Consider the following 23,749-nt stretch of genomic DNA (forward strand, 5'->3'; position numbering starts at 1 on the left):
AGCCTATAATTGGATTCAAACAGGAAATTAAAGTAAACACAATATGAAGCTTTATTAATCATGTGAGGCAAATACAGGTTAATTCAACTGGAAATAATCTTATTCACCTCTGCTATCTCATAATCATTGGGGCTATTTTCTAACAAGAGAACACTGGGCAGGATTTTATTTTCCTTATCTTTAAGGGGACCAGCTACCCCATCTCATCTCACTTCTGTTAACACACAAACTTGTCCTTCTGCTTATCTACTTTCACATTTGGGCCTCTGGCAGGCAATAAGAAAGCTATGAACACAGAAAACATTATGCTTCAACGTTTTATATAGCATTGTCTTTGTAAAGAGTAGACCTATTCATCTATTAATAACAGTACAAACTAATGGATAATGTTAGTGTTATTTTCACATGTGCCTTTAGTAGTAATAGTAATGGTAGTAATATATTCTAATTTAATTGGAATATGTTTTGCATGCATGAATTTTACATTAAATCACACTGAAATTGTACAACGATTTACTTTATCAAATAAATTCTATGATATTATTGCAATTGTGAGTGAGAGAGAATAACACGATTCGACTGTTCGAATATGGAAGGGATAACATCGGGGAATTTTGCGTTTTGTTAACAAATAAAACGCTAAACATGATATCACAAAGCAAATGAGCTTTGTGACGGTTTATTTAAAAAAAATTGACATAGAGCCAGAGAGACGCACACAAATGTTACTGACTGCGCTAACTCGGTGTACGGAAATGGGCAGCAGGTTCTAAGGTCAGAGGGTAAAGGCTATTCTCTGGATTGAGAATACACACAGCCATCTTGGATCAAAAGAAGAGAAGGGAAATTGATGCGGTGAGGATGTTCGTTTTTTCACCAGGATTTCATTGTTTAGAGAACATTAAACGATATAGAGTGGAATATTCGTCTTGGTTACCCCCCCGTATCCGTCCATTCGTGATTTTTGCGAATTGATGAATTGAGCAGCCGACTGTTTGCTGCATCTGTTTAGTCTGGTGCTCGCTGCAAACCAAGCGTAAATGGAGACAAGAAAACGGCAGCTGGCCGTGGATAAATGAAGGCTATGCAGGCCTAGATTAATCTATGATGTTGAAAAGGCTGCTACTGGCTAAATGTTGGTGTTTCTATTTACACGATTGTAAATGGTACGGTGTGTTTTTGAACACTACGCTGAGTAAAATGAGCATTTGTTGGTTAGCGTTGGTGTTAGTCCGCTTGCTAATTGACGTTAGCTATGCTAACGCAGAGCGACTGCACAACAACTAGCATTAGCTGCACTGTGTGCTAAACAGAGTTAGCTCGTTAGTTTGGGAAATTGCATCGTTAAATGGTTATTGCATTAAAATCGTTTACTTTTTAAAGTACTGTAAATGAACTGTGAAAACGGACAGAATAATGCTTTTGGAATAGCACCGCAACTATAAAACCCATTATATAATGAACATAGGTCTCTGTCATCAATGGACCCTTACAATTTACATTTTTTTAGTACATGTTAACGCACCAAAACGTTCGGGGTCTTTGTTTACCTTTTGTAAAGATGTATTGTTAGGTTGAAAGTATCAAAAATATCCGCTCGACCGAAGTTCATTATCTATGAAGATAATGGGAGTTTTGAACCTTTATTCTGTACGTTAAACAACGTTGGTACTAATTCTGTAGTTAAAGCTGTAACAGCCCCTGACTCAAGCATGTTTTTCCTTTCATACAGGTGACGAAGGCATGTTCGGTTCTAGAAAGAAGTTTGTAGAGTTTGTCGAGGTAGTCGATAACGACTTTCCCGATGAAAGCATGTACTACAACCAGCCGTCGATGTTCCCACATCGGACGGACAAGGATGTAAGTTTGGGCATCATTGCTTTTCACTGTTGTACTCATTTGTTTACTTTAGAGTGACCAGTACTTTCATAATATTGTATTTGTTTCAGATGCTGTCGTCTCCTTCGCCATCATCATCAGGTCAACTGTCACAGCTTGGTGCCAGTTTGTATGGTCCACAAAGTGAGCTTGCAAAGCTTAAGTTGTTAAAAAGTAACAGGATAATTGTCATCGCAACAAAATATTTAGTGCGTTAAGACGTCACCTCAGCAGAGGAAGCGGTATTGTGGTTAAGTTGCGATGAGAAACTGGCACATTGCTTGAATCAAAACAAAAAAATACTGCAACCGGGACATGTTGCCGGTAGATTCGTTGGGCCATACTTACGGCTGATCTAACTTAACCAAACAACAGCTCAACCCCGGGCCATCATTCATAGCAAAAATGTCAAACTTTAGACAATTGAACTATTATAACGGTTTCCATTTCCCCCTTTCTTTCTCTTTCTCTTTCTCTCTGTTTAGGCGCCCTCGGGTTCTCGATAAGGGGAATGGGTAACAACACGCCTCAGTTAAATCGCAATTTATCGCAGGGCTCCCAGCTACCAAGTCACATTACGCCCACAACGGGGGTACCCTCCATGTCCCTCCATACTCCACCATCACCAAGCAGGTGCGTGACCACTGCAGGTGTTTTGCACCCATTTCCTTGTTCTAAAGGTGCATCTCCGTCTCCATGTTTGTGGGTGAAATGGGCATGATAGAAGTCTGACGATAACTTCCCATCTGCCATCCTTGAACACGTGAATTCAGACACCTCCATACAGCTTGGAGATTGTGTTACACGGGGAGTGTTGTTTTTTGTTTCTTTGATGCACACAAAGGCGGCCAGACGCACCTGTTCAGACGTGCCTCTATCCCTTCCACAGGGGGACTTTGCCGATGAACTCGAGGAACATGCTGAACCACGCCCAGGTGGGGCAGGGCATCGGTATGACGGGTAGGACCAACAGCATGGGCAGCTCAGGGCTGGGCAGCCCCAACCGCAGCTCCCCGAGCATCATCTGTATGCCCAAACAGCAACCAGCACGCCAGCCCTTCACCATAAACAGGTACGTTGGTCCCGACCCGGCTGTGTGGATGAAAGTCATGCGGAAATGGAGTTATGGAGCTTGGTTTATTATGGGGGACGGGGGGGTATGTTTGTTTGGCAGTGTGCTGTCGCTTAACGGCTGCAATTGGTTGTATAGTAGTTGAGATTCTCTTCTTTTTTTTTTGTGTGACTACAGCATGTCAGGGTTTGGAATGAATCGCAATCAAGCTTTTGGGATGAACAACTCTTTATCAAGCAACATCTTCAACGGCACAGGTTTGTATGTTTTGGAATTGAGTGCGCCCAGTCAAGTCACTTTTTTGTTTTTTCACCACTGTGGACATAATATATTGGTTATCTAATAATCGCATGACGGAGATAAGTGAACGTGTGTAATACAAGTCCGCCTCTTCTATTTGCAGACGGGAGTGAAAATGTAACCGGATTGGATCTGTCCGACTTCCCCGCGCTGGCAGACAGGAGTCGAAGAGAAGGTAGCGGAAACCCCACACCACTGCTCAACCCGCTGGCTGGAAGGGCTCCCTATGGTGAGGCGACCGGCCGGCCAGAGCCGCCTCTATGGCCACGCAACCACCGTTAACATGTGAAACCTGTGCTCCAGCCAGATGGCAAACTGCTTCCCCGGCCGAAACAAAATGTAACTCTGGCCTCCCACTTTCCCTCCGTTTTTTTCTTCAAAAGTTGGCATGGTGACAAAACCATCCACTGAACAGACGCAGGACTTCTCCATCCACAACGAGGACTTCCCCGCGCTACCAGGGCCCAACTACAAGGACCCCACGTTGAGCAACGATGATAACAAAACTGTGAGTGGGGGCCGCAAGTAGAAGCCCTGCATTCTCGGAGCACTGGGGGGGTGTCTTATGTTTTTGTAAAAGAAAAAAAGAAGAATGTATCTAGTGTGTTTGCACCTCTACATCCTATATTCTAATATTCATAAGTTTGTAACTAACTGTAATTGCTTCTCCCACAGAACTTGAACTCTACAGGAAAGAGCACATCCAATGCAGATGGGCCCAAGTTTCCCGGAGACAAGACGGGCTCGGCACAGAACAACAACAATCAGAAGAAGGGCATCCAGGTGCTGCCGGATGGTGAGTCCTCTCTGCAGACTCAGACGCTCCCATTGCATGGCCATATCATGTGGATAATGCTGGAGATGTGTATCCCGTGTACTGGTAGTACGTCATATAGTTAAATGTTTCCTACAGTAGTGGTCAAGTAATTGAGCGAGCAGCAGCGTAATAGTGAATATTTTTATGATTAAACATTGTAATGTTTAATAATTTTAGGTAATTTTCACCCACAAGCAAATTGGTGCATTCAGGACGTATACAAATATAGTCCTATACCCTTCAATTCGGCCGTGAAAGGCTGTTTTGTTAAGGTGTGTGTGTGTGTGTGCCCTTGTGCTAAACGTTTGCATAATACAAAAAACTCTAGGCCGGGTGACGAACATTCCCTCAGGGATGGTGACGGACCAGTTTGGGATGATCGGACTGCTGACGTTTATTCGGGCGGCAGAGACGGATCCCGGAATGGTCCATCTTGCGCTGGGAAGCGACCTCACAACACTGGGACTCAACCTCAACTCACCAGAGTAAGACTGCAGCATCAGCCCAATATTGACTGCATCTCAGCACATTGGGTTCCCTTTTGCGGCTCATCGGCAACTAGTTTCTTTTTAGTACTTGTGTCTGATTGTTTGTGTTGCAATCCTGTTTCTTCGCCAGAAACCTGTACCCCAAGTTTGCATCGCCCTGGGCTTCAGCACCTTGTCGACCCCAAGACATCGGTATGACCTTTAACCCATTAGATCCACACCTGATTGCACCCAATCCCCATTGGAACAGGTCAGATTGAGCCCAAAGTCTCAAGCACTTCTTGGTTTGCAGACTAGTTCAACCCTCCGTGTTTATGTGCCTCGTCTCCGGAGGCCTCTTAAAGACTGCAGAGCACTACAGGGCCACTCTTCAGCCTCTGCTGGCATCACGATACATAGTTAAATAGCCGCCGCTTGTTGCCGAAATGTTTGCCGGCCCTTTGACCGGGTTTAGTATGGGGCGCAGTTTCAATATCTCAGGATAAAAGCCTTGCTGTGGTGTGGCAGCATACTGTGTAATTATGTCACGGTCACCTCAATGTGTGCGCGTCTGTTTTCTGCCTTCAGATTTCCATGTTCCATCGGAGTACTTAACCAATATTCACATAAGGGACAAGGTAAACAGACACACCATGGACTAAACAAATAGTTCAGAAAATGGAGACGTCTATGTAAATACAGACCAATATCTGAATCCCATACCATATGAACTGATCATATTTGTATTTTATTTTGGCAAGTTGGCTTCAATTAAGTTGGCCCGATACGGTGAAGACCTGCTGTTCTATCTGTACTACATGAATGGTGGAGATCTGCTACAGCTTCTGGCAGCAGTGGAGCTGTGAGTACCACGTCTTTTTGCATTCGTTCTTTCAAATCAAACCTGAAGACTACTTTTGACTTCTGGGTCCTAAATAGATTTGTAATACCAAAGTTAAAGGGTGGGACTTTCAATCGATTTGTGGGAGGGATGTCTTTTCAAGTCCAGCGGTTCTCTAGATACGGATGGGTGACCAGTTCCTTCTCCTCCAACCCCCCCCCTTTCAGGTTTAATCGTGACTGGCGGTACCACAAAGAAGAGCGGGTTTGGATCACGAGGGCGCCCGGCATGGAGCCCACACTAAAGACCAACACCTACGAGAGGGGAACCTATTACTTCTTTGATTGTCTTAACTGGAGGAAAGTAGCCAAGGTAACAGGACCGCTCCTCCTCCATCACACAGGGGCTCTCCCGCTCGGTTCCCTCCTCTGTTCACACTGCGACACCATGCTCATACCCGGCCTCTTTAGAACCGCTGACGCTGCAGAGCAGACGTGACCAAGCGGCGTCGTATCACATATCTGTTTCCTCTGTTTCAAGGAATTTCATCTGGAGTACGACAAGCTGGAAGAGAGGCCTCTGGTGCCGACAACATTCAACTACAACCCAGCCCAGCAGGCCTTCTAAGGCCCCGACCAGTACCAGTTACAGCTGTTCCTGCACACCACCCTGTCCTTGGTTTTTATTCCTCGAGGATTCGGCTAATTGACTTTGGGATTTGGGGAGGGGGGAGGGGGGGAGGGAGGGAGGGGGAGGGAGTGGTTGCCACCATGGAAGAGCGGAGCAGAATTGCCCTGCCGTTCCAAAATTACATGCTGCCCAAAACACCAACACTTCTGTTCTGTTTTTAGTACCTTTTCTTCTTCTTTTTTTCTTTTTCTTTTTTTTTTTTCCTCCTGTTTATTTTGTTTTGTTTTTGAGCAGGGTCTGTTATGTTTACATCTCTGGAGCCTTTTGTTGCCCCAAGGCAAGAGGACTGACAGTGTGGCATACTTAACAGAGACAGAACAAGGGTGATGCCTCAGACTTTCCAGCAAGTGTTAAGGACAGATAAAAAGGCGAGGACGGTATCGTTACCAAAGTGCCATCCTCTGAAGTAAAGTAAAAGGGTGAACAAAATGCAATGTTTATTGTTGCACTATATTTAGTAATAAAAGAACACAAAATCGGTTTGTGCTTTTTCATGTAATAACACTCCCACTTCCTTTTTCGGGGGGGCAAAAACAACCATTTTATCCACATACATCCCTGGTCATTTTCTCCAAACCTTCCTGCCGAAATTTTCCTCAAGAACAACTCCTCAAATATGGATTTTCTCTAGTCTGTCTCGAGCTGTCTGACCCCCTTTTGCCTCTCTGTTGTTTGTGTGTTGACTATACCATGGACACATTAGGGACTGTGAGTTTTCATAGGCCAACCAGTCCTGAGGTTAACTACCAAGCGTCGTTTTACAGCAAGCAAAACATTTTCCAGTCTTTGTCACAATTTTGTAATAAATGTGTACATTTATTTTTAGTTTCTTGGCATCACATGAATGAGTATATGGATGTACGAATGTGTATATATGATTGCTATATATATATATGTATGTATATATATATGACATCTATTTTGGAAAAAAAATTGCCCAGCCTTGTACCTCGTTTTTATGAGGAGAGCATGGATGCAATATGTGGATATAACAGGACATTTCTGGATCTGCTGGTCAGGGTGTCGATTAGTGTGGGCACTTGCAACAAAAATAAATCAAAATTAAAATGTTTCAAACAAGGAAAATTACCTTATTCTGGGAGGGTGGGGTGGTAGTTTAAAAAGCGATTACTGAGTTCAACGTAGAACGGCGTTTCATTTTAAGCTGTTTAAACAGCAATATTTCATAGGAAAAGGAAAATTGACAATTTGAGAAAAAAAAATACTCCAGACTGATCTTGTATTTTCTGAAGTTAAGCTTTTATTTGTATTAAAGCAGAAAAGGCTTTCCTGAACAACTTTGTCTTTTCTTGTTTTGCAACGGACAATAACCATTCTCCGCTCATCAAATAGGCCATTTGAATGAACCTTTTCAGAAATGGGAAAAATAATTACACTTAATCGTGTATAAAATACCATCAACTGACTATTTATTTTCAGTTCAACAGGGGTCAGGTTTGGAATCAACACACGTCAAGTCATCCTGTAAATATTTACAAAAATGGTTATTTCTACTCATCCTAAATCAGATCAGTGAATATAGATACAGGTCATTAAGGAGATTGTCTAGACACTAGACAATTCCTTCATTTCAACATGGCGAGTCCCATTTCAAATCATTTCTAATCTGGTGCTGTTTTAGGCTGCATATTATGCGTAATATTTCAGGAAACATTTATAAAAATGACAGTTAAGGGAGAGTATTGATGGAGCATCTGTGCTATAGATATCTCCTGCTTACTGAACAAGCAACCATCTACTCCAAGCAATCATGAATGAATGTCAACGAATAAACTCAAAATCTCCAAAATGGCGCAAACAAATACGGCACCAACACAAGTTCAATGTGCAATTTAAGAACATTCAAAATGTCAGACAAATGGATTCTAATTCATCCAAAAGGCATTGCTTTAAGACAGGCTACCATACAATTATGAAATCGGAATGACCAGATCTAAGCATGGATGGGCGAAAGCGTAGATAATACAGGAGAAAAAAACAATTACAAACCGCCAACATTAGAAATCTGTGCAAAGAACAATACATACAATCAAAGCAATGACATTAATAACAAATAATTGGAAAGTTAAATTTTAGCCACGAGTTGCACTATGAAAAAATAACATTATTGTCAATGGCTACAGGAATGTTAGTATTGTGTAAACAGTCTACTCTGAAGGCTAAAGTCACAATCTAGAAGAAAGATGTTTTCATTTTTTGCCATCCAATGGTACAATCTCACTTGTGATATAACTGAATGCAATAGAGTAAATAGAGTAAAAATAAAATAAAAGCAAAGGCTGCATTGACGTCCAGATGGGTCCGTCCAAAAATGGCGAATCTGACATCGCTGACATGACACGCCGTCTAACGCTACAGTACTCTCTCCCGTTGAAGGTCACTTTGCGGCCGCTTCTGTAGGGTTGGGGCCTACCGACGATCCATCTGCTTTGTTCGATTCTTATCAAAAGGGAAAGAAGAACACTTGTCACGAAACTGTCAAGTCAGGAATCTCACTGCGAATTACAGTGAGGTTCCTTTAGATACAGATAATTAAATGAGCGGGTAGGGGTTAGGGCATCTTGCTCAGGGATTGCTGTTGATAGACTGTGTGGCATTTGGATTCAAACCCAGAACGTTTTGGCCCAACAGTCCCCCTTACCACTAGAAAACGCTTTGTTGACCCCCTCACCTCTATCTCTCTTCTCCTGGATCTCCTCAGCCGCCGTCTTGTCGGCTCTGAAGAAGATCCTGGCGCTGCTCAAGGAGAAGTGCAGGAGCTCAAACTCCTGCAGGGGAAGCACAAGGATGTTAACAGGCTCACACACACACACACACACACACACACACACACACACACACACACACACACACACACACACACACACACACACACACACACACACACAAAGGGCGACTGCACACCTGGAGGTAGATTTCCAGTCTCTTCTGGGTGAGGTTCATGGTCTGCAGGAGCTTCTCGTCCTGGCTGGTGGCCTGAACGCTCTGCTCCTTTACCACTGCGTTCATCTCCTTTATGTACTTGTCTCGGACGGCTTGGAACCAGTGCAGGGAGTCAAACTCCAGGTACTGGTCCAGAAGCTTCAGGATGTAGGCCACGCCTGATGTAAAACACAAGCACGAAGGGCGAAAACAGGGAATTTGTTTTTTAAAAAATGTGGAAGGATTAAAAAGGGTGAGGCTTTGTAGTCATCTTGCCGTCGAGAGTAGAGCTGTGGTAGTAAGGGTAGTGGGGGTTAGCCTAGGGACCATCCTGATCACGTGACCTCACATTCTGTGTCGCTACACAGATCTGTCCGGACCTCTAGCCATTTAATATGGATGTGGGCGGGAGGACTCACCTTGACAGTAACCCCTTCAGACATGCTGCGTGATAAAGCATGCCGCGCCCTTCGGGCACGCGGTTCAGGGGAGAGGCGGGATAAAGATCAACTCTGCGGGTGCATACTCTTGTTCTTGTTAAATAGTTGTCATTGGGTCACTGAATAACATGGCTGGCTGTGTCTACTAAGGTTAACGTTTCTGCTCGTTGCTATGGGCGATGCCGTTACATTGCCTGCATTTTACGTTCCCTGATTGGCCCCGATTAAATAGTCATTTCTGGAAATGGATGCGGAGGGCCAGGCGTAGCCGTGTAAGCCAAACAGATTGTGAGGTCATGTGATCAGGAGGGACTCGAAGGCTGGGTAGGGGGTGGGACGTCCTGGCACCTCACCCATGGCGAAGCCGTCGTCCGTAAAGGCCGCCCCGCTCTTGTTCTTCTTGTTGAGCTTCTCCTTACAGCCGATGGAGTGCTCCACAAAGTTCACCGCCTGAGGAACGGCGTCACAATCCAAGAGAGCATGAGGAGAGCCACACAGAGAGGAAGACTTCCACACACACACACACACACACACACACACACACACACACACACACACACACACACACACACACACACACACACACACACACACACACACACACACACACACACACACACACACACACACACCACTTGCCAGTGGTGGAACGATCATGTAGAAGTTCCGCAGGTGCATGTTCTTGGCGCTCCGGAACTCGGGTGCAAACACTCCCACTAGCTTCTTGAAGTACTCGGTTCCCTCGGCAGAGTTACTGGTGAGGTCCCCCAGGACGGCATCCAGAACACTGGGAGACACACGGGGCACAGCCTCGGATCACAGGCCTCATTACAGCGCATTAGCGGAGCTCCTGATGTTGCTCATTGGGGGGGGGTGGAGTGAACCAGTGACCGATGCGGCAGCATGGGTTTATTATTGGTGTGGTGGTGTGGTGGGAGGCAGCTCTACCTGGCAGCTTTCTGGGTCTCCTCTGACAGCCCCTCTTCTTTCACCATCTCCTCAAAGTTGACAATGTCCTCCAGATCTGGGACAAACCTGCAAAGTCCCATTAACACACAGCTTCAACAATCCATACGTTTTCATCGTAATGAATCCTTAATAATATCCATACTGAAGCTATTGCATAGGTTTTCTGTGTGGGTTGTGCTTACCAGATAATTTCCTATGCAAAGAACGTCAGGTATCATCCCCAAAACATGCTTTTTACTAGCTTAGGCTGAAGCCAAACCATTTTACATACATTCAAATGATTACATGCTCTGTAACATGCTCATGCTCTTGTAACACAGGGAATCCTCCCACCTCTAAAAGGTGCTTGACTGTTGCAAATATCATAATCACGATCCTTTGTGTCAGTATTGAGATCACGATTATTGAATGCGATTACTCATTGACTCTGAAAAGCTCATCCAGTCATTTGGCTTTTAAACAAATGAGAGCATCGTTGTGAAACAGAAAGAGGCATGATAATCACTTTACCTCAACCGTCTTGTATTCATAATCATTGGAGCCGAACTGATAACACAAAGTTAATGGTGTCCCTATCCACCTCTACCACTCGACATGTGGTGTACCTGATAGCACTGCTGCAGCAGTGAAGTCCTCCAGAGCGTATCATACGCACGTAGCCCATGGCGTTACCTGGAAAAAGAAGAAGAGAGGAGACCGATTCATGCTGGTGAGAATACAATGGCTCCCGCAAGGTCAGAGTACAGACTCAAATTCTAAGCTTCAACACAAATTCTTGAAAAACAGATTGTGCAACATGTACACAGCAATGAAAAGCACAATGAAAAGCATCACCGGCACCCAGCAGCACCAGTATGCCCGGCACAACGCCCCAGTGGACTGTGCTCACCTATCTGGCTGATGAGCTGTCTGAACTGGTCCAGGTAGCTCTGGCCATCGGGGGTGATGCCCAGCTTTCGGATGCCGCGGTTGAACTTCTCAGCTCGATCAAAAGGGTACTTGGGACACAATGCAGACACAGGAGCACGATTAAAATCAGGAGGCAGGAAGGTCCTTTCTTTTTTTTTTTATATTTGAATATACACTCTGGGACTGATGCTCGGCAAACACTTCTGCGTTGTGTCGGCCACAGATGGTAGATTTATGGAGCCCGTTTGCAAAAGATAAAGCAACCTTTTAAATGACTTTAAAAGGTTACAACCAAGTGCTGCCCTTGAGAAACTCCAATTGATTTACATGATCATCTTCTAAAATGACCCATACTGCAGATGCATAAGCTCTTCTTTATGCACTTCGTCTTCCTTGAATACATTAAAAGCTACCAGGAATCATTAATACACTGGGATCATTTGAAAAATTGCCCAAGGGAAAAAACGTAGGCTCCAGACAGTAAAGCCTTTGAAGCCAATGAAGTGCTCCACTGTGGTCAGTAAATCACGAGCCACTCAAAGCCGGCAGCACTGTACCGCTTCAAATGGGCTCTGATAAAGCCCCAGCTGTTCACTGGAAATCCACCGTCTTCCCCTGTATAATGGAGGCATTCACCAGTCCCCCACGCCCACGGCTGGGGTCGGGTGCTGCGTAGTGGGGTGGCCGGGCATGTGTGACAAGATCTCGGCCTCTCAGAGCGTACGAGGGGGTCTTGGTCTGGGGGCGGGGGGGGGGGGCCTTTACCTTCTGGTCGGACTCGTCCTTGGTCTCCCTGTAGAAGCGGATGTCCTTGATCAGCCTGGACTTGATGTGCTCGTCGTACATGAACTGGCTGAAGATGTAGAACTTCTTGCGGAGGAACTGGTAGGTGAAGTTCACCTGAGGGAGGAGCGAGAGGGCCCAGGATTGAGATGTGCTCCGAGGTTATAAAGAGACGTGAACCGGCCCACCGCGAGGCCCATTCAAACCCTTCAAACCCGTTGGCCCAGTTCCAGATTTGATATTCTCAGAAGGTTATGTGATCGCCTCCCGTATCAATCTTGAGGATTTCCACACTCTGATTTACACCAAACCGAAACCGCTTATTGAAGTTCAAGAAAAAATAAAAAGATCTATAAAAGCCAGATCTGTGAGCTTTCCGTGAATACATAATTACTGGACTGCTTGCAGAGTAGCGCCACTGCTGCTGCAAGCTTAGCACCGGGCTGATTAGCCAGAATGTATGAGCTTATCAGTTAGTACGTCGTTTATGGTGAGTCAGAAGCGCATCGCTTGCATAACAAAATAGCTTATTGAAAAAGGACTGATTCTTGGAGATTAGTCTTCAGATCGCTGATATTGGTATTCTTCGTTTTTATTCCTAACATCACGGACATCATGTGACGGACAAAAATATGTGTGAAACAGTGTCCAATGTGTAAACGACACTAATCTGCAATAAAGTGTATCTCAATGAGCTATTGAGAATAAGATGCAAAAAAGGGAATATTGAACATCAAACTGAAGTCATCGTCGTGGATATAATTCTGTGCATTATCCGTCTGTCCAGTGGGTAGGCTGATAGGAGGACAGGTATAAAATGTGGTGCCTTCAGAAATGTGTTGTAATATGGGTCCCACGTTTGTTTTGGGCCCCTCACAATGACTTCTATTTGTGCCCCCTCAGATATTATGGTAGCATGTCGACCCTACCATTGTCCATATACTGGAGCATGTTTGAGCCTTTGCTGCCATCTAAAAAGGGTTAAAATCAATAGAGCACAGTGACCTTAAAGGATTATTTAGCGTTTGAACACCGCTCACCGTGGTGTTCATGATGCCGGTGCCGTGGGTACGGATGGAGTTGGCGATGTGGCGGATGTTAATGGTGTTCAAGTGCTTATTGTTACTGGCCTTCTCAATAAAGATCTGTACAAAGAGAACAAAAACATGTCAGGTAAGAATGCACTTGTGTTGGCGGGCACATGGATACAGGGCCGTAACCAGGAGACAAAGAATGCAGACGTCAAGAGGAGAGGTTTTGTAGTATGGGCTGCAGTATTCTCATGCCCTCAGTGATATTAGCCAACATTTCCAGCAACCAGATACTTGTCTTGCAAGAGAAGGAAGGATCCAGGAAGAGATCTGCGCCCACCTGGTTGTTGAGGTTGTAGAGGTAGCGGGAGACAAACACATGGATGTTCCTCATGATCTCCAACACATCCAGTCCCTGATAAGAGAAGCCAAGCGTTTCATTCATCCAAGATGGGGAACTATTAATTCTGGAAACAGCGAGTACAGACTAGTACTATCGGTAGTAGAATTAAAGTGCCAATGTGTAAGACTTGCTCCTCTATCGGTTGCTAGCAGTTTCTAGACCGAACTCAAACGACATTAAAAACACTTTTCTCCTCCTCATACGTCTTAACCTGACCCCCCCCCAATCCTAGTTTGACCCTTTGTGTTTGAGGTTTGCTTTCTTATGAATGCACCAAGGGCTTATTGCAACATGTCATTAGGTCGCTCATACCAACAGCCCAGCTCGTGCCATGGGGCAGGCTGTGTGCCATTACAGCACGCCCCCTACAGTAACTACAAGTTGATTAATCACAAGCACCGGTGTCAAGTTTTCAAAATGCAATATCTGAAGTTGACACGGTCAAATGAGATTGGTGCGATTTTTTCTGTTTGTAGCAATCAGCATGTACCACAAATGTATAAGTCTACCAAATAATAACAATACATGTATAATTAAATCTTACAGAGCAACTTTAAAAGAAAACAATAAGAAAGTAAGAAGAATAAAACAATTACAAAAAAGATACCGAAATGACGTCTATAAATGCACACACAGACACGGTAAAGTTCAGCAACACTTGTTTTGTGTGGCGTTTCTTGGAGGCCCACCTGTTCCAGGGTCTGGCTGGGCAGGTGGGCCTCGGTCATGCTGAGGCCGTAGCGCTGGGACGCCAGGTTCCTCATCTCGCTGTAGGTGGCCCAGTCGTGCAGCGCCACCGTGGTCAGGTTGTAGAAGGTCTGGTCCAGGTAGTGGGTCACATAGGCTACACATCAACACATCAACACAGACACAGGCAAAGACACAAGAGATCAGATCGTCATCTCCTTCCAATCTCACATTCTCGTTGGGTAGACGAGGAGGTCGTGACCAGATAAGTGACTTATAAATAAATCTTCCATGTTATCAACTCATTCTAAACTGATCAAGCAGAAGTCCTTCCAGTATGTGCCAAATCACCCGGTGAATTCTTTCTGATTCTGAACTTATAATGTTCAACGTTCAGTATTCTACAGTAGGGATCAAGCCTCCACCAATCAAAGAAGGTGCAGCATCCGTACCTTTGATGTCCACGAAGCGGTTGAAGAAGCGGACGGGCTTGAGGGAGAAGAAGTGGGCCAGGTCCTTCAGGCCCACCTTGAAGGGGTTCCTGTCATCCAGCTTCAGGTGGGTGTGGACCGAGAGACGCAGGTCCTTCTCGATGTCCTTGCACAGCTTGTCCAACAGGTGCTGCTCATGTTTGTTGTGCAACCACGACATAAAAGTATGAATGAAAAAGAGAAAGGAAAAGAAACATGAGAAAACAGCAATCAATGACATTCCATTTTTAGACATGCATGTTCCCTTGAATCTCAGCTACACAGTGGGCTTGTTTTGTGGCCATCACCTTCCTGGTGTTCATGTTTTTGCGTAGCCCCGAGTTAAACATTTGCCAACCTTTCACGGTGATCTTTCCTTGCATTTGGCACTAAGCGATTACATTCCAATTGTGTCAACAAGAAATCAAAGTTACAGAAAATGTATAGTTTTCATTTCTAAATACCTGCCCTAATTCATTTTATTGAAAGGGAAATGGATTATTCAGATGACGTTGAAGATGACCAAGAAGTTGCAGGGAAAAGTAGATTTGCAGTCGGGTACAGCCAGACTCTTGTTATAGCATAACTTAACAGTGTGTGTGCATGGTGAAGCTGTCTGGGAATCAATTTATTTAATACCCTCGCCCGAGGGGATAGGATTCCCGGAGAGCTAGTGTATATCGCTGTGGTGTGTGGTGCGTTTCACATACAACATTGCTCATTGTAACACTCATACAACGACGGCACTCAAAAAGTGGCCGTGGGTCATAACATATCTGTCTTAGGAATCACAGCCCAAACAGCCTAGTTGAAACATTGGGTTCACTGGCTCTTTAAACTGTAATGCTATAACTAAGTTCTCATATCGGTGCTCGGTGTCGGCAAGTACCCAAATACAAGTACTTGTACTTAAAGAAGGGAAATCGGTGAATCCCTGCTAAACCTGACCGCTGCTCACCTCGTGGAACACGTCCATGATCTCCTCGTGGTAGCACTCCAGCAGCTGGTCACATGACTCCACGTGCTTGGCGTGCAACATGCACGGCACGCAGTCCCTCAGGGCCGTGAACATGTACTGTTTCAGCCAATCACAGAGGGGCGCCGGAGAGAGCATGGGAGGAGTGAAGGGACATAGTTGCAATCATTTAGTATATTTCAAAAACACATGAAAAGAAAAAAAAAATCGTGACTAAATCCTTCCCCAGGACCTAGATGAATGAAGCATGGTCTCATAGTAACACAATGCAGGGTAGTGTAGTAGCTACGTAGCGTAGTAGCTAGTGGTGTTCCAACTACCAGCTGAAATGTACTAGGTTCCATCACACAGCCTACCTTTAGGCATCCTTCAGAAGACCCTAACCCTAACCCAAAGAGTCGGTATGGGGGGGTATCTATTTTTCCATACCTAAATGACAATTCCTGACATGAATCCCCCACCCCCAATTTTTTTGGTAGTTGAGCTGCCTGTCTAGCCTTCAGTGCTGTGTGTATTCTATGCAATTATCTTACCTAGACAAGTCTTGCTGGTTTTAAATACTTAAATAATAATGTCATATAATAACAAATAGATAGGAAATAAGCTTCCTTATTCCAAAGATCCTTTCTGGAGGAGCCAGTGACACCGCAGATACCCACATATACGAGGCGTGATTTGCAGGTGGCAGACTGGCAGTGGACTCAAATCTTGTGGCTATTTAACCGTTTTGTTGTTGGAAGTCATTTCAAGAGGTCACCACCACCTTCAGCTCTGCAGCCTGTTCCACGAGTAGAGCCTGCCCTCTGGTGGCGTGTGCGGTGCACTACAACTCATCCCCTCAACACAACACCCCCTCATCAGCGCCATCTGTATTCTGGATGCATACTTTAGGAATTTCTAAATACCCCGTGTACCGCAAGACTTTGATACCCAAAACTACTAAATAGTAGGCATCCCCTTTTAGCTTTGGTGAAATCGTAATTAGACAGTGTGTTGCGTACGTGTAGCCGTGCTGAATCCACTGCGTTGTCGTACACGTCGTCGAGGTAGATGGGAAACACAGCCCTGTGCCAGTACAGGAAGCTGCAGTCACACTGGAGCCTGACCCTGAGGAACAAGGAAAGAGCTCTTGGCACACGATGGTGGGACATTTTCTAATTTAATGTCCCAACAGACGAGTCAATTATGTATTCCACTGTGGACCCTTGGTACTCTTGGCTTACATTTTGTGTCCGTATGTCATGATACTAGGAAAAGGTTATAAAACTCATGAATGCTAGCCCTAATGCTAGGCTATAGAATAAGACGCAAACCCTATCCATTCTTAGACGACTACCTAAAGAAATCGTCTGAGGTTATTCTCTCTCTTTTTTGGCAACAAAGCTGTTTTTTGAGTGTTGGCAGATTGGCTTCAAGCAAAGACGCTGACTGTGATCCGCTCCCCTCACCTCTCCTTCAGCTCGCTCATCAGATCCAGCTTCTTCAGCACCAGCTGTAAGGGCAGCAGCTCCTCGTCCTTGAAGGTTTTCTGCAGAGAACCAAGACACGTCCCACCGCACGTCAACCAACAGCAAGACCGGCCAAATAGTTCAAACTTACATCCACCATCCATCCATCCATCCAACCTCCACCGATCAATCATCCATCATCCATCCATCATCCATGGTTTGCGTTGGGCCCGGCGGGCTGCTGTCGTACCATCTGGGTGCCCACGCTCAGGGCCAGGGAGATGGCCAGGCGGCGCTCCCGGGTGCTGGGCCCGTTGAGGGCGTTCTCCGCCAGCACCAGTGACGACAGGACGTCCAGCCGCTGCTCGCTGTACTTCTTGTCAGAGATCACTCTCCTCTGCAAGAAGTACAGAGGACACGTTGAGATCACATCGAAGTCCTGTTGGTGGTTTGCCCCAACGATGACATTACCGACATTCAAGATTGCTTTGGACCATATTTAAGTGACAATATGGATTAGCATCTCTATTAGCATATGGACTAGGGATGGCAAAAATGTAAAGTATTCTTGAACGACCACCGAGCCTCATTAACCGGTTAACCGATCAGATTAAAATGTGCTATTTGAAATAACAGCCATTTCGGGCCGCGCCAGCTATTTCGTATCTCTCTCCCGTTCTGCCTCCGACTCTCACACACACACTCTCTGAGTGAGAGGCAGTGGCTCTAACCGCGGCCCGATCCGTGTTTGAATTGAAACACGAGGCATGCTTACTGCAAGTTGACCGTGTGTAGAGAGCGTGCTCGAACGCCCACAATGGTCTGAGATGGCGCGGACCTGGTTGAGACCCTGCGCGGGATCACCAGGGGCCAATCGGAAGAGGGCCAGCGTTAGGAGCTCATTTGCAACATTGCCGCTGCTCATTTAAGACAATGACAGCTCAGAAGAGACGCTTGTTTAGTTTGTAGGAGACGGAAAAATTGAGGGTAAGGGATAATTTTTTTCACTAACTGTAGTCATATAGCGTTTAGTCTAATGTCCATAATAATTTAGAGATCATATTCTCCGCCGCTTGCATGCGGGAATAATTAAGACTTGAGGAGAAATTAAACAGTGGGCTAGAGACGCGGTGTCCGTTCAACTTCCAATAAGTCACCTCATCCTATTTTTTTTATTTACCGACAAGGGACAATTTTGATCGGTTAACGTTGATACGGTCAACCATCGGCCAAACGGTCATCGGTTAACATCCCTAATATGGAATAGCATTACATCGGCCAAGGGGTTAACCTTTAGCCAATGTAAGGGTTAAGCCTAACCCCTAACCCCAACACTGGTTTTACCCCCTCTCTTTATCATCTGCTTTATTAAAGGTACACAGAAGAAGCCCCGTGTCTATTACCTCCAGAGTAGCAAGAGCGCAACTAGTGCCACCCGATGATAGAGAGTGTGAGTCATTATATACTCATCTAAATAACGCAAGCACGCCCCTGCAGTTAATATAAGTGAAGTGACAACAAGAGTGAACTCCACCCAGCCCCAGTGTAACATAGCATTCAAAATACTGTCGGCATCTACTACGGATACATGTCAATATATATCTAAAGTGTGGTTTTCCCTTACCTTGGCGGTACCGATGGCGTTCAGGGCCTGTGACTGAAGCTGCTGGGTTATGTGGGAGACAGAGTCCGCCACCACCATTGAGCGCCGGTGAAAGGTGTGCTCCACAGCCTGCCAACACAACAGGTGGACATGCACTTTGATGGCTGAACAACCACTGGATCAGCGGCTTCATCGTGACGAACGTAGGCAGTCAGCCGGCCTATCTTGCTAAGCTAACTCAGGACCAACTGACTCAGTAACTTATCAGGAATGAGCGATGGTCAGAAGGACTGAAGCAGTCACACCTAGACTGGATATTTTATTATTATGTCGTTTTCGAAATGGGCTACACAGTATGATTCAGTGACAGTGGCTAGAAGGAAAACATTGCTTACTGCTATGAATTCAAGTCCACTGGATGTTGATAGGGGGCCAGTGTGTGTCTATTCTTTCTGTTTACGATCTAAACTAAGGCCGTCTTTTCAGAGACACCTACAAACAGGGTCATTGTTCAGAGGATGAAACGTGTTCATGCCATCACACACCTTGAGCAACTCGACCAGTCGACAGAGGGCCTTCACAGAGGTCTTGGTCATGGGCCGCTGCATGGACATGTACATGTTCATGGTAGTCTTGATGATGGTACTGATGCTATAGGCATAAAGGATTCCCTGGAGAGGAACAGACAAGGAACACTGAAGGTTTTAACTTGTCCAACTTAATGTACATGTTTCTGTACATGAAATCATTTAATGTGACATGGCTTGTATATTAACATCAATATATTTAACCAATTGATGCCAGGAGTCGAGTACTTCATTGCAGGTTATGAAAAAACTAATCTAACTTAATCTTCATTATAGCGATTACTCAAGAGCATAGCCCAATCATTTGACAGAAGACCTTGGGTTGACTGTACCTGTAGGAAGATATTACATCTGCCGTTTAAGTCCTCTGCCAACTTCTCACTTCGATGCCCCCTCGACAGGATGGCCTCCATCTTCATCATCCAGGAGGTCACAAATACATAGTATGACTGCACGTCCCTACGGAATACAAACAGGGCAAGAAACCAACTTGACAAATAGCTTCGCTGTCCTTGATTTCTTCATATCAATTGATAAATATATGGAATACATATAGAGTGGGAGAAAAATAAACTTAAAAGGACGAACAACTAGGGAAAACAGAAATAGTCGGACAGATACTGGGTTATTTGTAAAAACAACCATTAGAGGAACAAAACATTGATTCAAGGTCCCATGACATGCCACCAGGTGTGAGTGTGATAGGCCGTTACAAGCCGTTTTGAAAATCTGGCTCTTCTGACAATGAAAGTGGGCGTGTCCACCTAGATGTAGGCTAGATAGATCCGCCTACCAGCCTACACAGTGGACTGTAGAAAACGTTGCTCATCTATCCGTCACACATCTAGGTGGACATGCCCACTTGTGATCTCAGAAGAGCCAGATTTTCAGAACGGCTTAAAACGGCTAATCACACTCACACCTGGGGGCATTTCATGGGACCTTTAATCCATCAACAAAAAAAAAAGTGAATTTGACAACAAAATAAATAACTACGAATAATCATTAAGGCCTTTGCTTCCAGTCACCCCTACACTAAACTTAGTGCAACCGACTGTTGAAACTCAAACTGACTTTGTGAGCGCCTGGGACTTGTGCAGTAGGTACGTGTCCCTCTGTGCCTTGATGGCCTGCAGGCTCTTCTTGTCCAGCATCTTGGCCGCCGCCTGCACCTTGGTACTGAGGAAATTGTCGGGGAACCAGAGGATGTTAGCAGTCAGGGTCACAGCGGGAACCTGGGACAGGAAAGGCAGCAAACAAACAAGAGAAGACTAATTAACACCAATCACCCTGCTTCTATTGGTAAAACTTAATAGAACAGCAGGCACCGTAGTGAGGTTTGCATCAAGTATTCACTGATTGGTCGAGCAGGTAACGGGCATTGTGTTTTGATTTTCAACAGCCAAACGTGAGTGTAAAGGTTTTCAACATGCTTCCTGTTGAGCTGCCTCAGTCTCACAATTCCATATTTGCTTATTGGTTCACGTACATTGAGGTCAGAAGCGCTATACTGCCCCCTTGGTTAAACATTGACATGACGTAGAAGTATTAATAAAGGACTATTAGAGGGACTACTACTACAAGATCGACGGTTACAGTTCTGCAAATTAAGCTTTTGGTACCTTTTTACAGACATCCAGGAGAGATTTGTAAAGCTTCTTGTCAACGGTCCTGAAGATGTAAAAGTGAAGCACGAAGAGACTGCAGACCCCGGCGTACTTATCCCTTTGGTCTATTTCCGAAGGCTCACCTGAGACACACACACACACACACACACTAAACATCTTGCCGAAATGAAAGATGAGAAACCTTGATTCAGGCTATAAAGTTAATCAAACTGTACCGATCTTGGACTCCACATTAGTGAATATTGTGCGTATGTTGAAGGCAAACTCTTCGGCGAATGCACTGTTTTTGGCCACAGACACTCCTTCAGCAGGGTCATCGAACCTCTGCTCCACACAAGCCTGTTACACACACACAAGCAAACATTGGTAGTGATTAAAATACAATAACAAGTAGAAAATTCTAAGGAAAGGAAAAATGATCCATTATCTTATTTATTGAACCAGTCTAAAGTTTCCACACACTATGGCCTAACCTGCAGTATCATTCCATCAAGCAGCTGTCCTTCCAGCTTCAGAAGGAGCTTCTCAAAAGGTTTCAGCTTCTCTTCCCGGATGGAGAATTTACCCGGGTTATGGTGCACTGACTTAAGCAACCTAAGAAACAGGCCGATTACCTCATTAATGGAAACTTAGCGTAGTAGGCTTAAAACAAGTCTGTTATCAAAAGATTGAGCCAGGGATGTTCAATCATACAATCGATTTAACTTATTTGGTCAGACTTTGCATTTTAACCATCATGACCAGGAAGGTGCCTTTACCTTTTGTACATCTGCCAGTGCTCCTTAAGTGTACCATGGTTTTCCATGATCTCGTCCAGGGTCAGCAGTACCACCAGTAGCTCTCCGAGGTGCTCATACACGGTCTACGTTGGTAGGAAGGGGGAGTGTAGACACATCAGGAACATTAAATGCAAGTGGATTACGATACGGTGACAAAACTGAGTGTGAGTAGAAAACAAGGATAAAGCAAGAACAAAAGCATGCTATATAAATTACCTGGAAATGGACCCCCGATGATTCAATGATTTTCGCTGAACCTCTGATATAAAAGATGGGAGTATGGTTGATTTGATGTGATACAACTGTTAAGACTATTACCTCATATGAGCATAACCAATACAAACAGATAGCAGCTAATATGTGTAACATGCATCTATGTGAGACAGCCACTGCATATGGATCCTACTTGTTGTTATTGTAAAGGGCTGCCAGCTGATGCACAATGTTGACGACCACCTCAAAACATCTGGACACGAAACAGGACAATTCCTAAAGAGAACACAGCGCAATGTTACCACAGGGAAAGTAGAAGACAAATACCTGAAAATAGAAAGGGCTTCATAGGGATTTTTAACAAGCATAAAATCATACCTGTAGAAATGATATGAATCTACCCATCTGAATCTGGGATTCTCCTTCAACAACACTGGTGTCCGACACTAAATACAAATAAAGTCAAAACAATAACAGTAAGCAAACAAAGCACACATAGTTTGTAAATCTTTACCAAGACTGAAATAATACACAATAATATATGGCTATTACCTCCTTCCCCATAGTACAACAGACCATTGTAAAACTTGGTTTCTGCCTGGGAGGGAAAGGACAAGGTTAGTAGAACATCAAAATCACTTTGAGAATAGACTCTGATGAATAACACTTGCTAGATGGAGGGGAAACGAGATCCTACCTCATACTTAAGCTTCTTCACTTCACTGCAGAGAGCAGCATATACTGTGATGACCTTGTTCAGAACCTGCAACCCCCAAACGAACAATGAAGTCTGCTTCAACCCAATTGTGAACAACCCAGTTAGGGGTATTCTTTGGTTATTACTTTGGGTGGACAACATACCTTGTTGTCTGTTTTAATTAACTCCAGTAGGGACGACTGTTCACGTGGAACGAGCTAGAAATCAAATAATTGTAATGTTTAAATGTAAATAAACTAAATGGACTCAAGTTAAAAGGACTATAAAGACGGCGGCTGAAATCCATTGGCGCGAACACACACACACACACACACACACACACACACACACACACACAAAATGTTTGGAATGATGATTTTACAGTTGTACCTTAAGTGCAATAGGGTCCAGGGTGAAATCCCAAACATCTCCTATGGACTCATCCAGGGCATCCTCTATGCCTTTCAGCTGGGATGTGTATTCCTCGAGGAACTTCGCATAGTTCTTGAGCTGGACCTCAGTGTGGATTTCTAATGAGACACATTCTTTTAAATACGATTTGAATGCACAAGCGTGTTGCAATATTTACTCTTCAGAAACATTAACTTTGCACAGCAAGACTGGCAGAATGGTAAACTTGGTAAGATACAGGTTGTTCAGCTAATGTAGCTTGGACCAATAACGTTATATATTAATAGTAGTGTGTGGCGTTGGCTGATCTTGACAAAAATTATATACATCGATATTGTCAGTCTTCATTCTGTGATAACGTGTTTCACTATCTCGTTGTGCACGGAAGCACTACTGTATTTACAAGAAGAATAAATAGATTGCACCAAAAAAACAATAAAGCTAGCAATGCTAATAGTTGTCACTGACAGTAGCAGGCAGCTAAATTTCCAGGAAGCTAATCGACTGGCACGAATAAGAGACAATACTTACTCTGTGACCCATCGTCAAAACGATCAAACTCCCAGTCAGGTGCGATCGTTTCTCCAGCCATACTGTCATCCAAGTACAATATTGCTGCGTCGGAAAATAGTTACGTTTGGCTGGAAGGTCCCGTGATTTGACTCATGACCGTAAATGGCCACCGGTGGTTATGGGTAATGAAGTTC

General features: G+C 44.6%; 2 protein-coding genes across 3 annotated transcripts; one reads left to right on the forward strand and one right to left on the reverse strand.

The window, feature by feature from the left end:
* Window positions 1–733: 733 nt before the first annotated feature.
* cnot2 (CCR4-NOT transcription complex, subunit 2) lies at window positions 734–7,360 on the forward strand. Of its 2 annotated transcripts, none has more exons than XM_030366884.1 (15): window positions 734–855; window positions 1,733–1,860; window positions 1,950–1,980; window positions 2,364–2,511; window positions 2,768–2,950; window positions 3,128–3,207; window positions 3,354–3,479; window positions 3,634–3,758; window positions 3,926–4,046; window positions 4,396–4,552; window positions 4,686–4,747; window positions 5,123–5,172; window positions 5,296–5,396; window positions 5,603–5,747; window positions 5,916–7,360. In XM_030366884.1, exons 2-15 carry the CDS (start codon window positions 1,744–1,746, stop codon window positions 6,000–6,002), a joined length of 1,533 nt encoding a protein of 510 aa, XP_030222744.1. In that variant the 5' UTR covers window positions 734–855; window positions 1,733–1,743; the 3' UTR covers window positions 6,003–7,360. The 2 variants fall into 2 exon arrangements, with proteins under 2 accessions (XP_030222744.1, XP_030222743.1); XM_030366883.1 differs by having other exon boundaries at window positions 737–855; window positions 1,950–2,022.
* washc4 (WASH complex subunit 4) lies at window positions 7,307–23,726 on the reverse strand. Its single transcript, XM_030366880.1, has 33 exons — window positions 23,574–23,726; window positions 23,022–23,161; window positions 22,796–22,849; window positions 22,632–22,697; window positions 22,487–22,532; window positions 22,313–22,380; window positions 22,128–22,210; window positions 21,938–21,980; window positions 21,701–21,804; window positions 21,416–21,536; window positions 21,158–21,281; window positions 20,937–21,064; window positions 20,389–20,549; window positions 19,647–19,773; window positions 19,273–19,398; window positions 18,749–18,856; window positions 17,375–17,521; window positions 17,125–17,204; window positions 16,678–16,783; window positions 15,659–15,775; window positions 14,683–14,851; window positions 14,233–14,387; window positions 13,481–13,555; window positions 13,150–13,254; window positions 12,092–12,226; window positions 11,307–11,415; window positions 11,023–11,089; window positions 10,397–10,483; window positions 10,088–10,235; window positions 9,802–9,898; window positions 8,991–9,187; window positions 8,758–8,854; window positions 7,307–8,525 (listed from the first exon to the last, which is right to left on the reverse strand). Exons 1-33 carry the CDS (start codon window positions 23,632–23,634, stop codon window positions 8,464–8,466), a joined length of 3,513 nt encoding a protein of 1,170 aa, XP_030222740.1. The 5' UTR covers window positions 23,635–23,726; the 3' UTR covers window positions 7,307–8,463.
* Window positions 23,727–23,749: the final 23 nt, after the last annotated feature.

This window comes from Gadus morhua, chromosome 9, assembly GCF_902167405.1.
Source record: "Gadus morhua chromosome 9, gadMor3.0, whole genome shotgun sequence".
In the NCBI taxonomy this organism is placed as follows: Eukaryota; Metazoa; Chordata; class Actinopteri; order Gadiformes; family Gadidae; genus Gadus; species Gadus morhua.

Coding starts and splice junctions, on each gene's coding strand:
- cnot2 (XM_030366883.1), top strand. CDS start 1,744: ATGTTCGGTTCTAGAAAGAAGTTTGTAGAGTTTGTCGAGGTAGTCGAT. Junction 2,951..3,127: donor CAGCCCTTCACCATAAACAG/GTACGTTGGTCC, acceptor GTGTGACTACAG/CATGTCAGGGTTTGGAATGA. Junction 5,173..5,295: donor ATATTCACATAAGGGACAAG/GTAAACAGACAC, acceptor TATTTTGGCAAG/TTGGCTTCAATTAAGTTGGC.
- washc4 (XM_030366880.1), bottom strand. CDS start 23,634: ATGGCTGGAGAAACGATCGCACCTGACTGGGAGTTTGATCGTTTTGAC. Junction 22,698..22,795: donor TAATTAAAACAGACAACAAG/GTATGTTGTCCA, acceptor TGGGGGTTGCAG/GTTCTGAACAAGGTCATCAC. Junction 21,537..21,700: donor CACTGGCAGATGTACAAAAG/GTAAAGGCACCT, acceptor CCTGTTTCTTAG/GTTGCTTAAGTCAGTGCACC.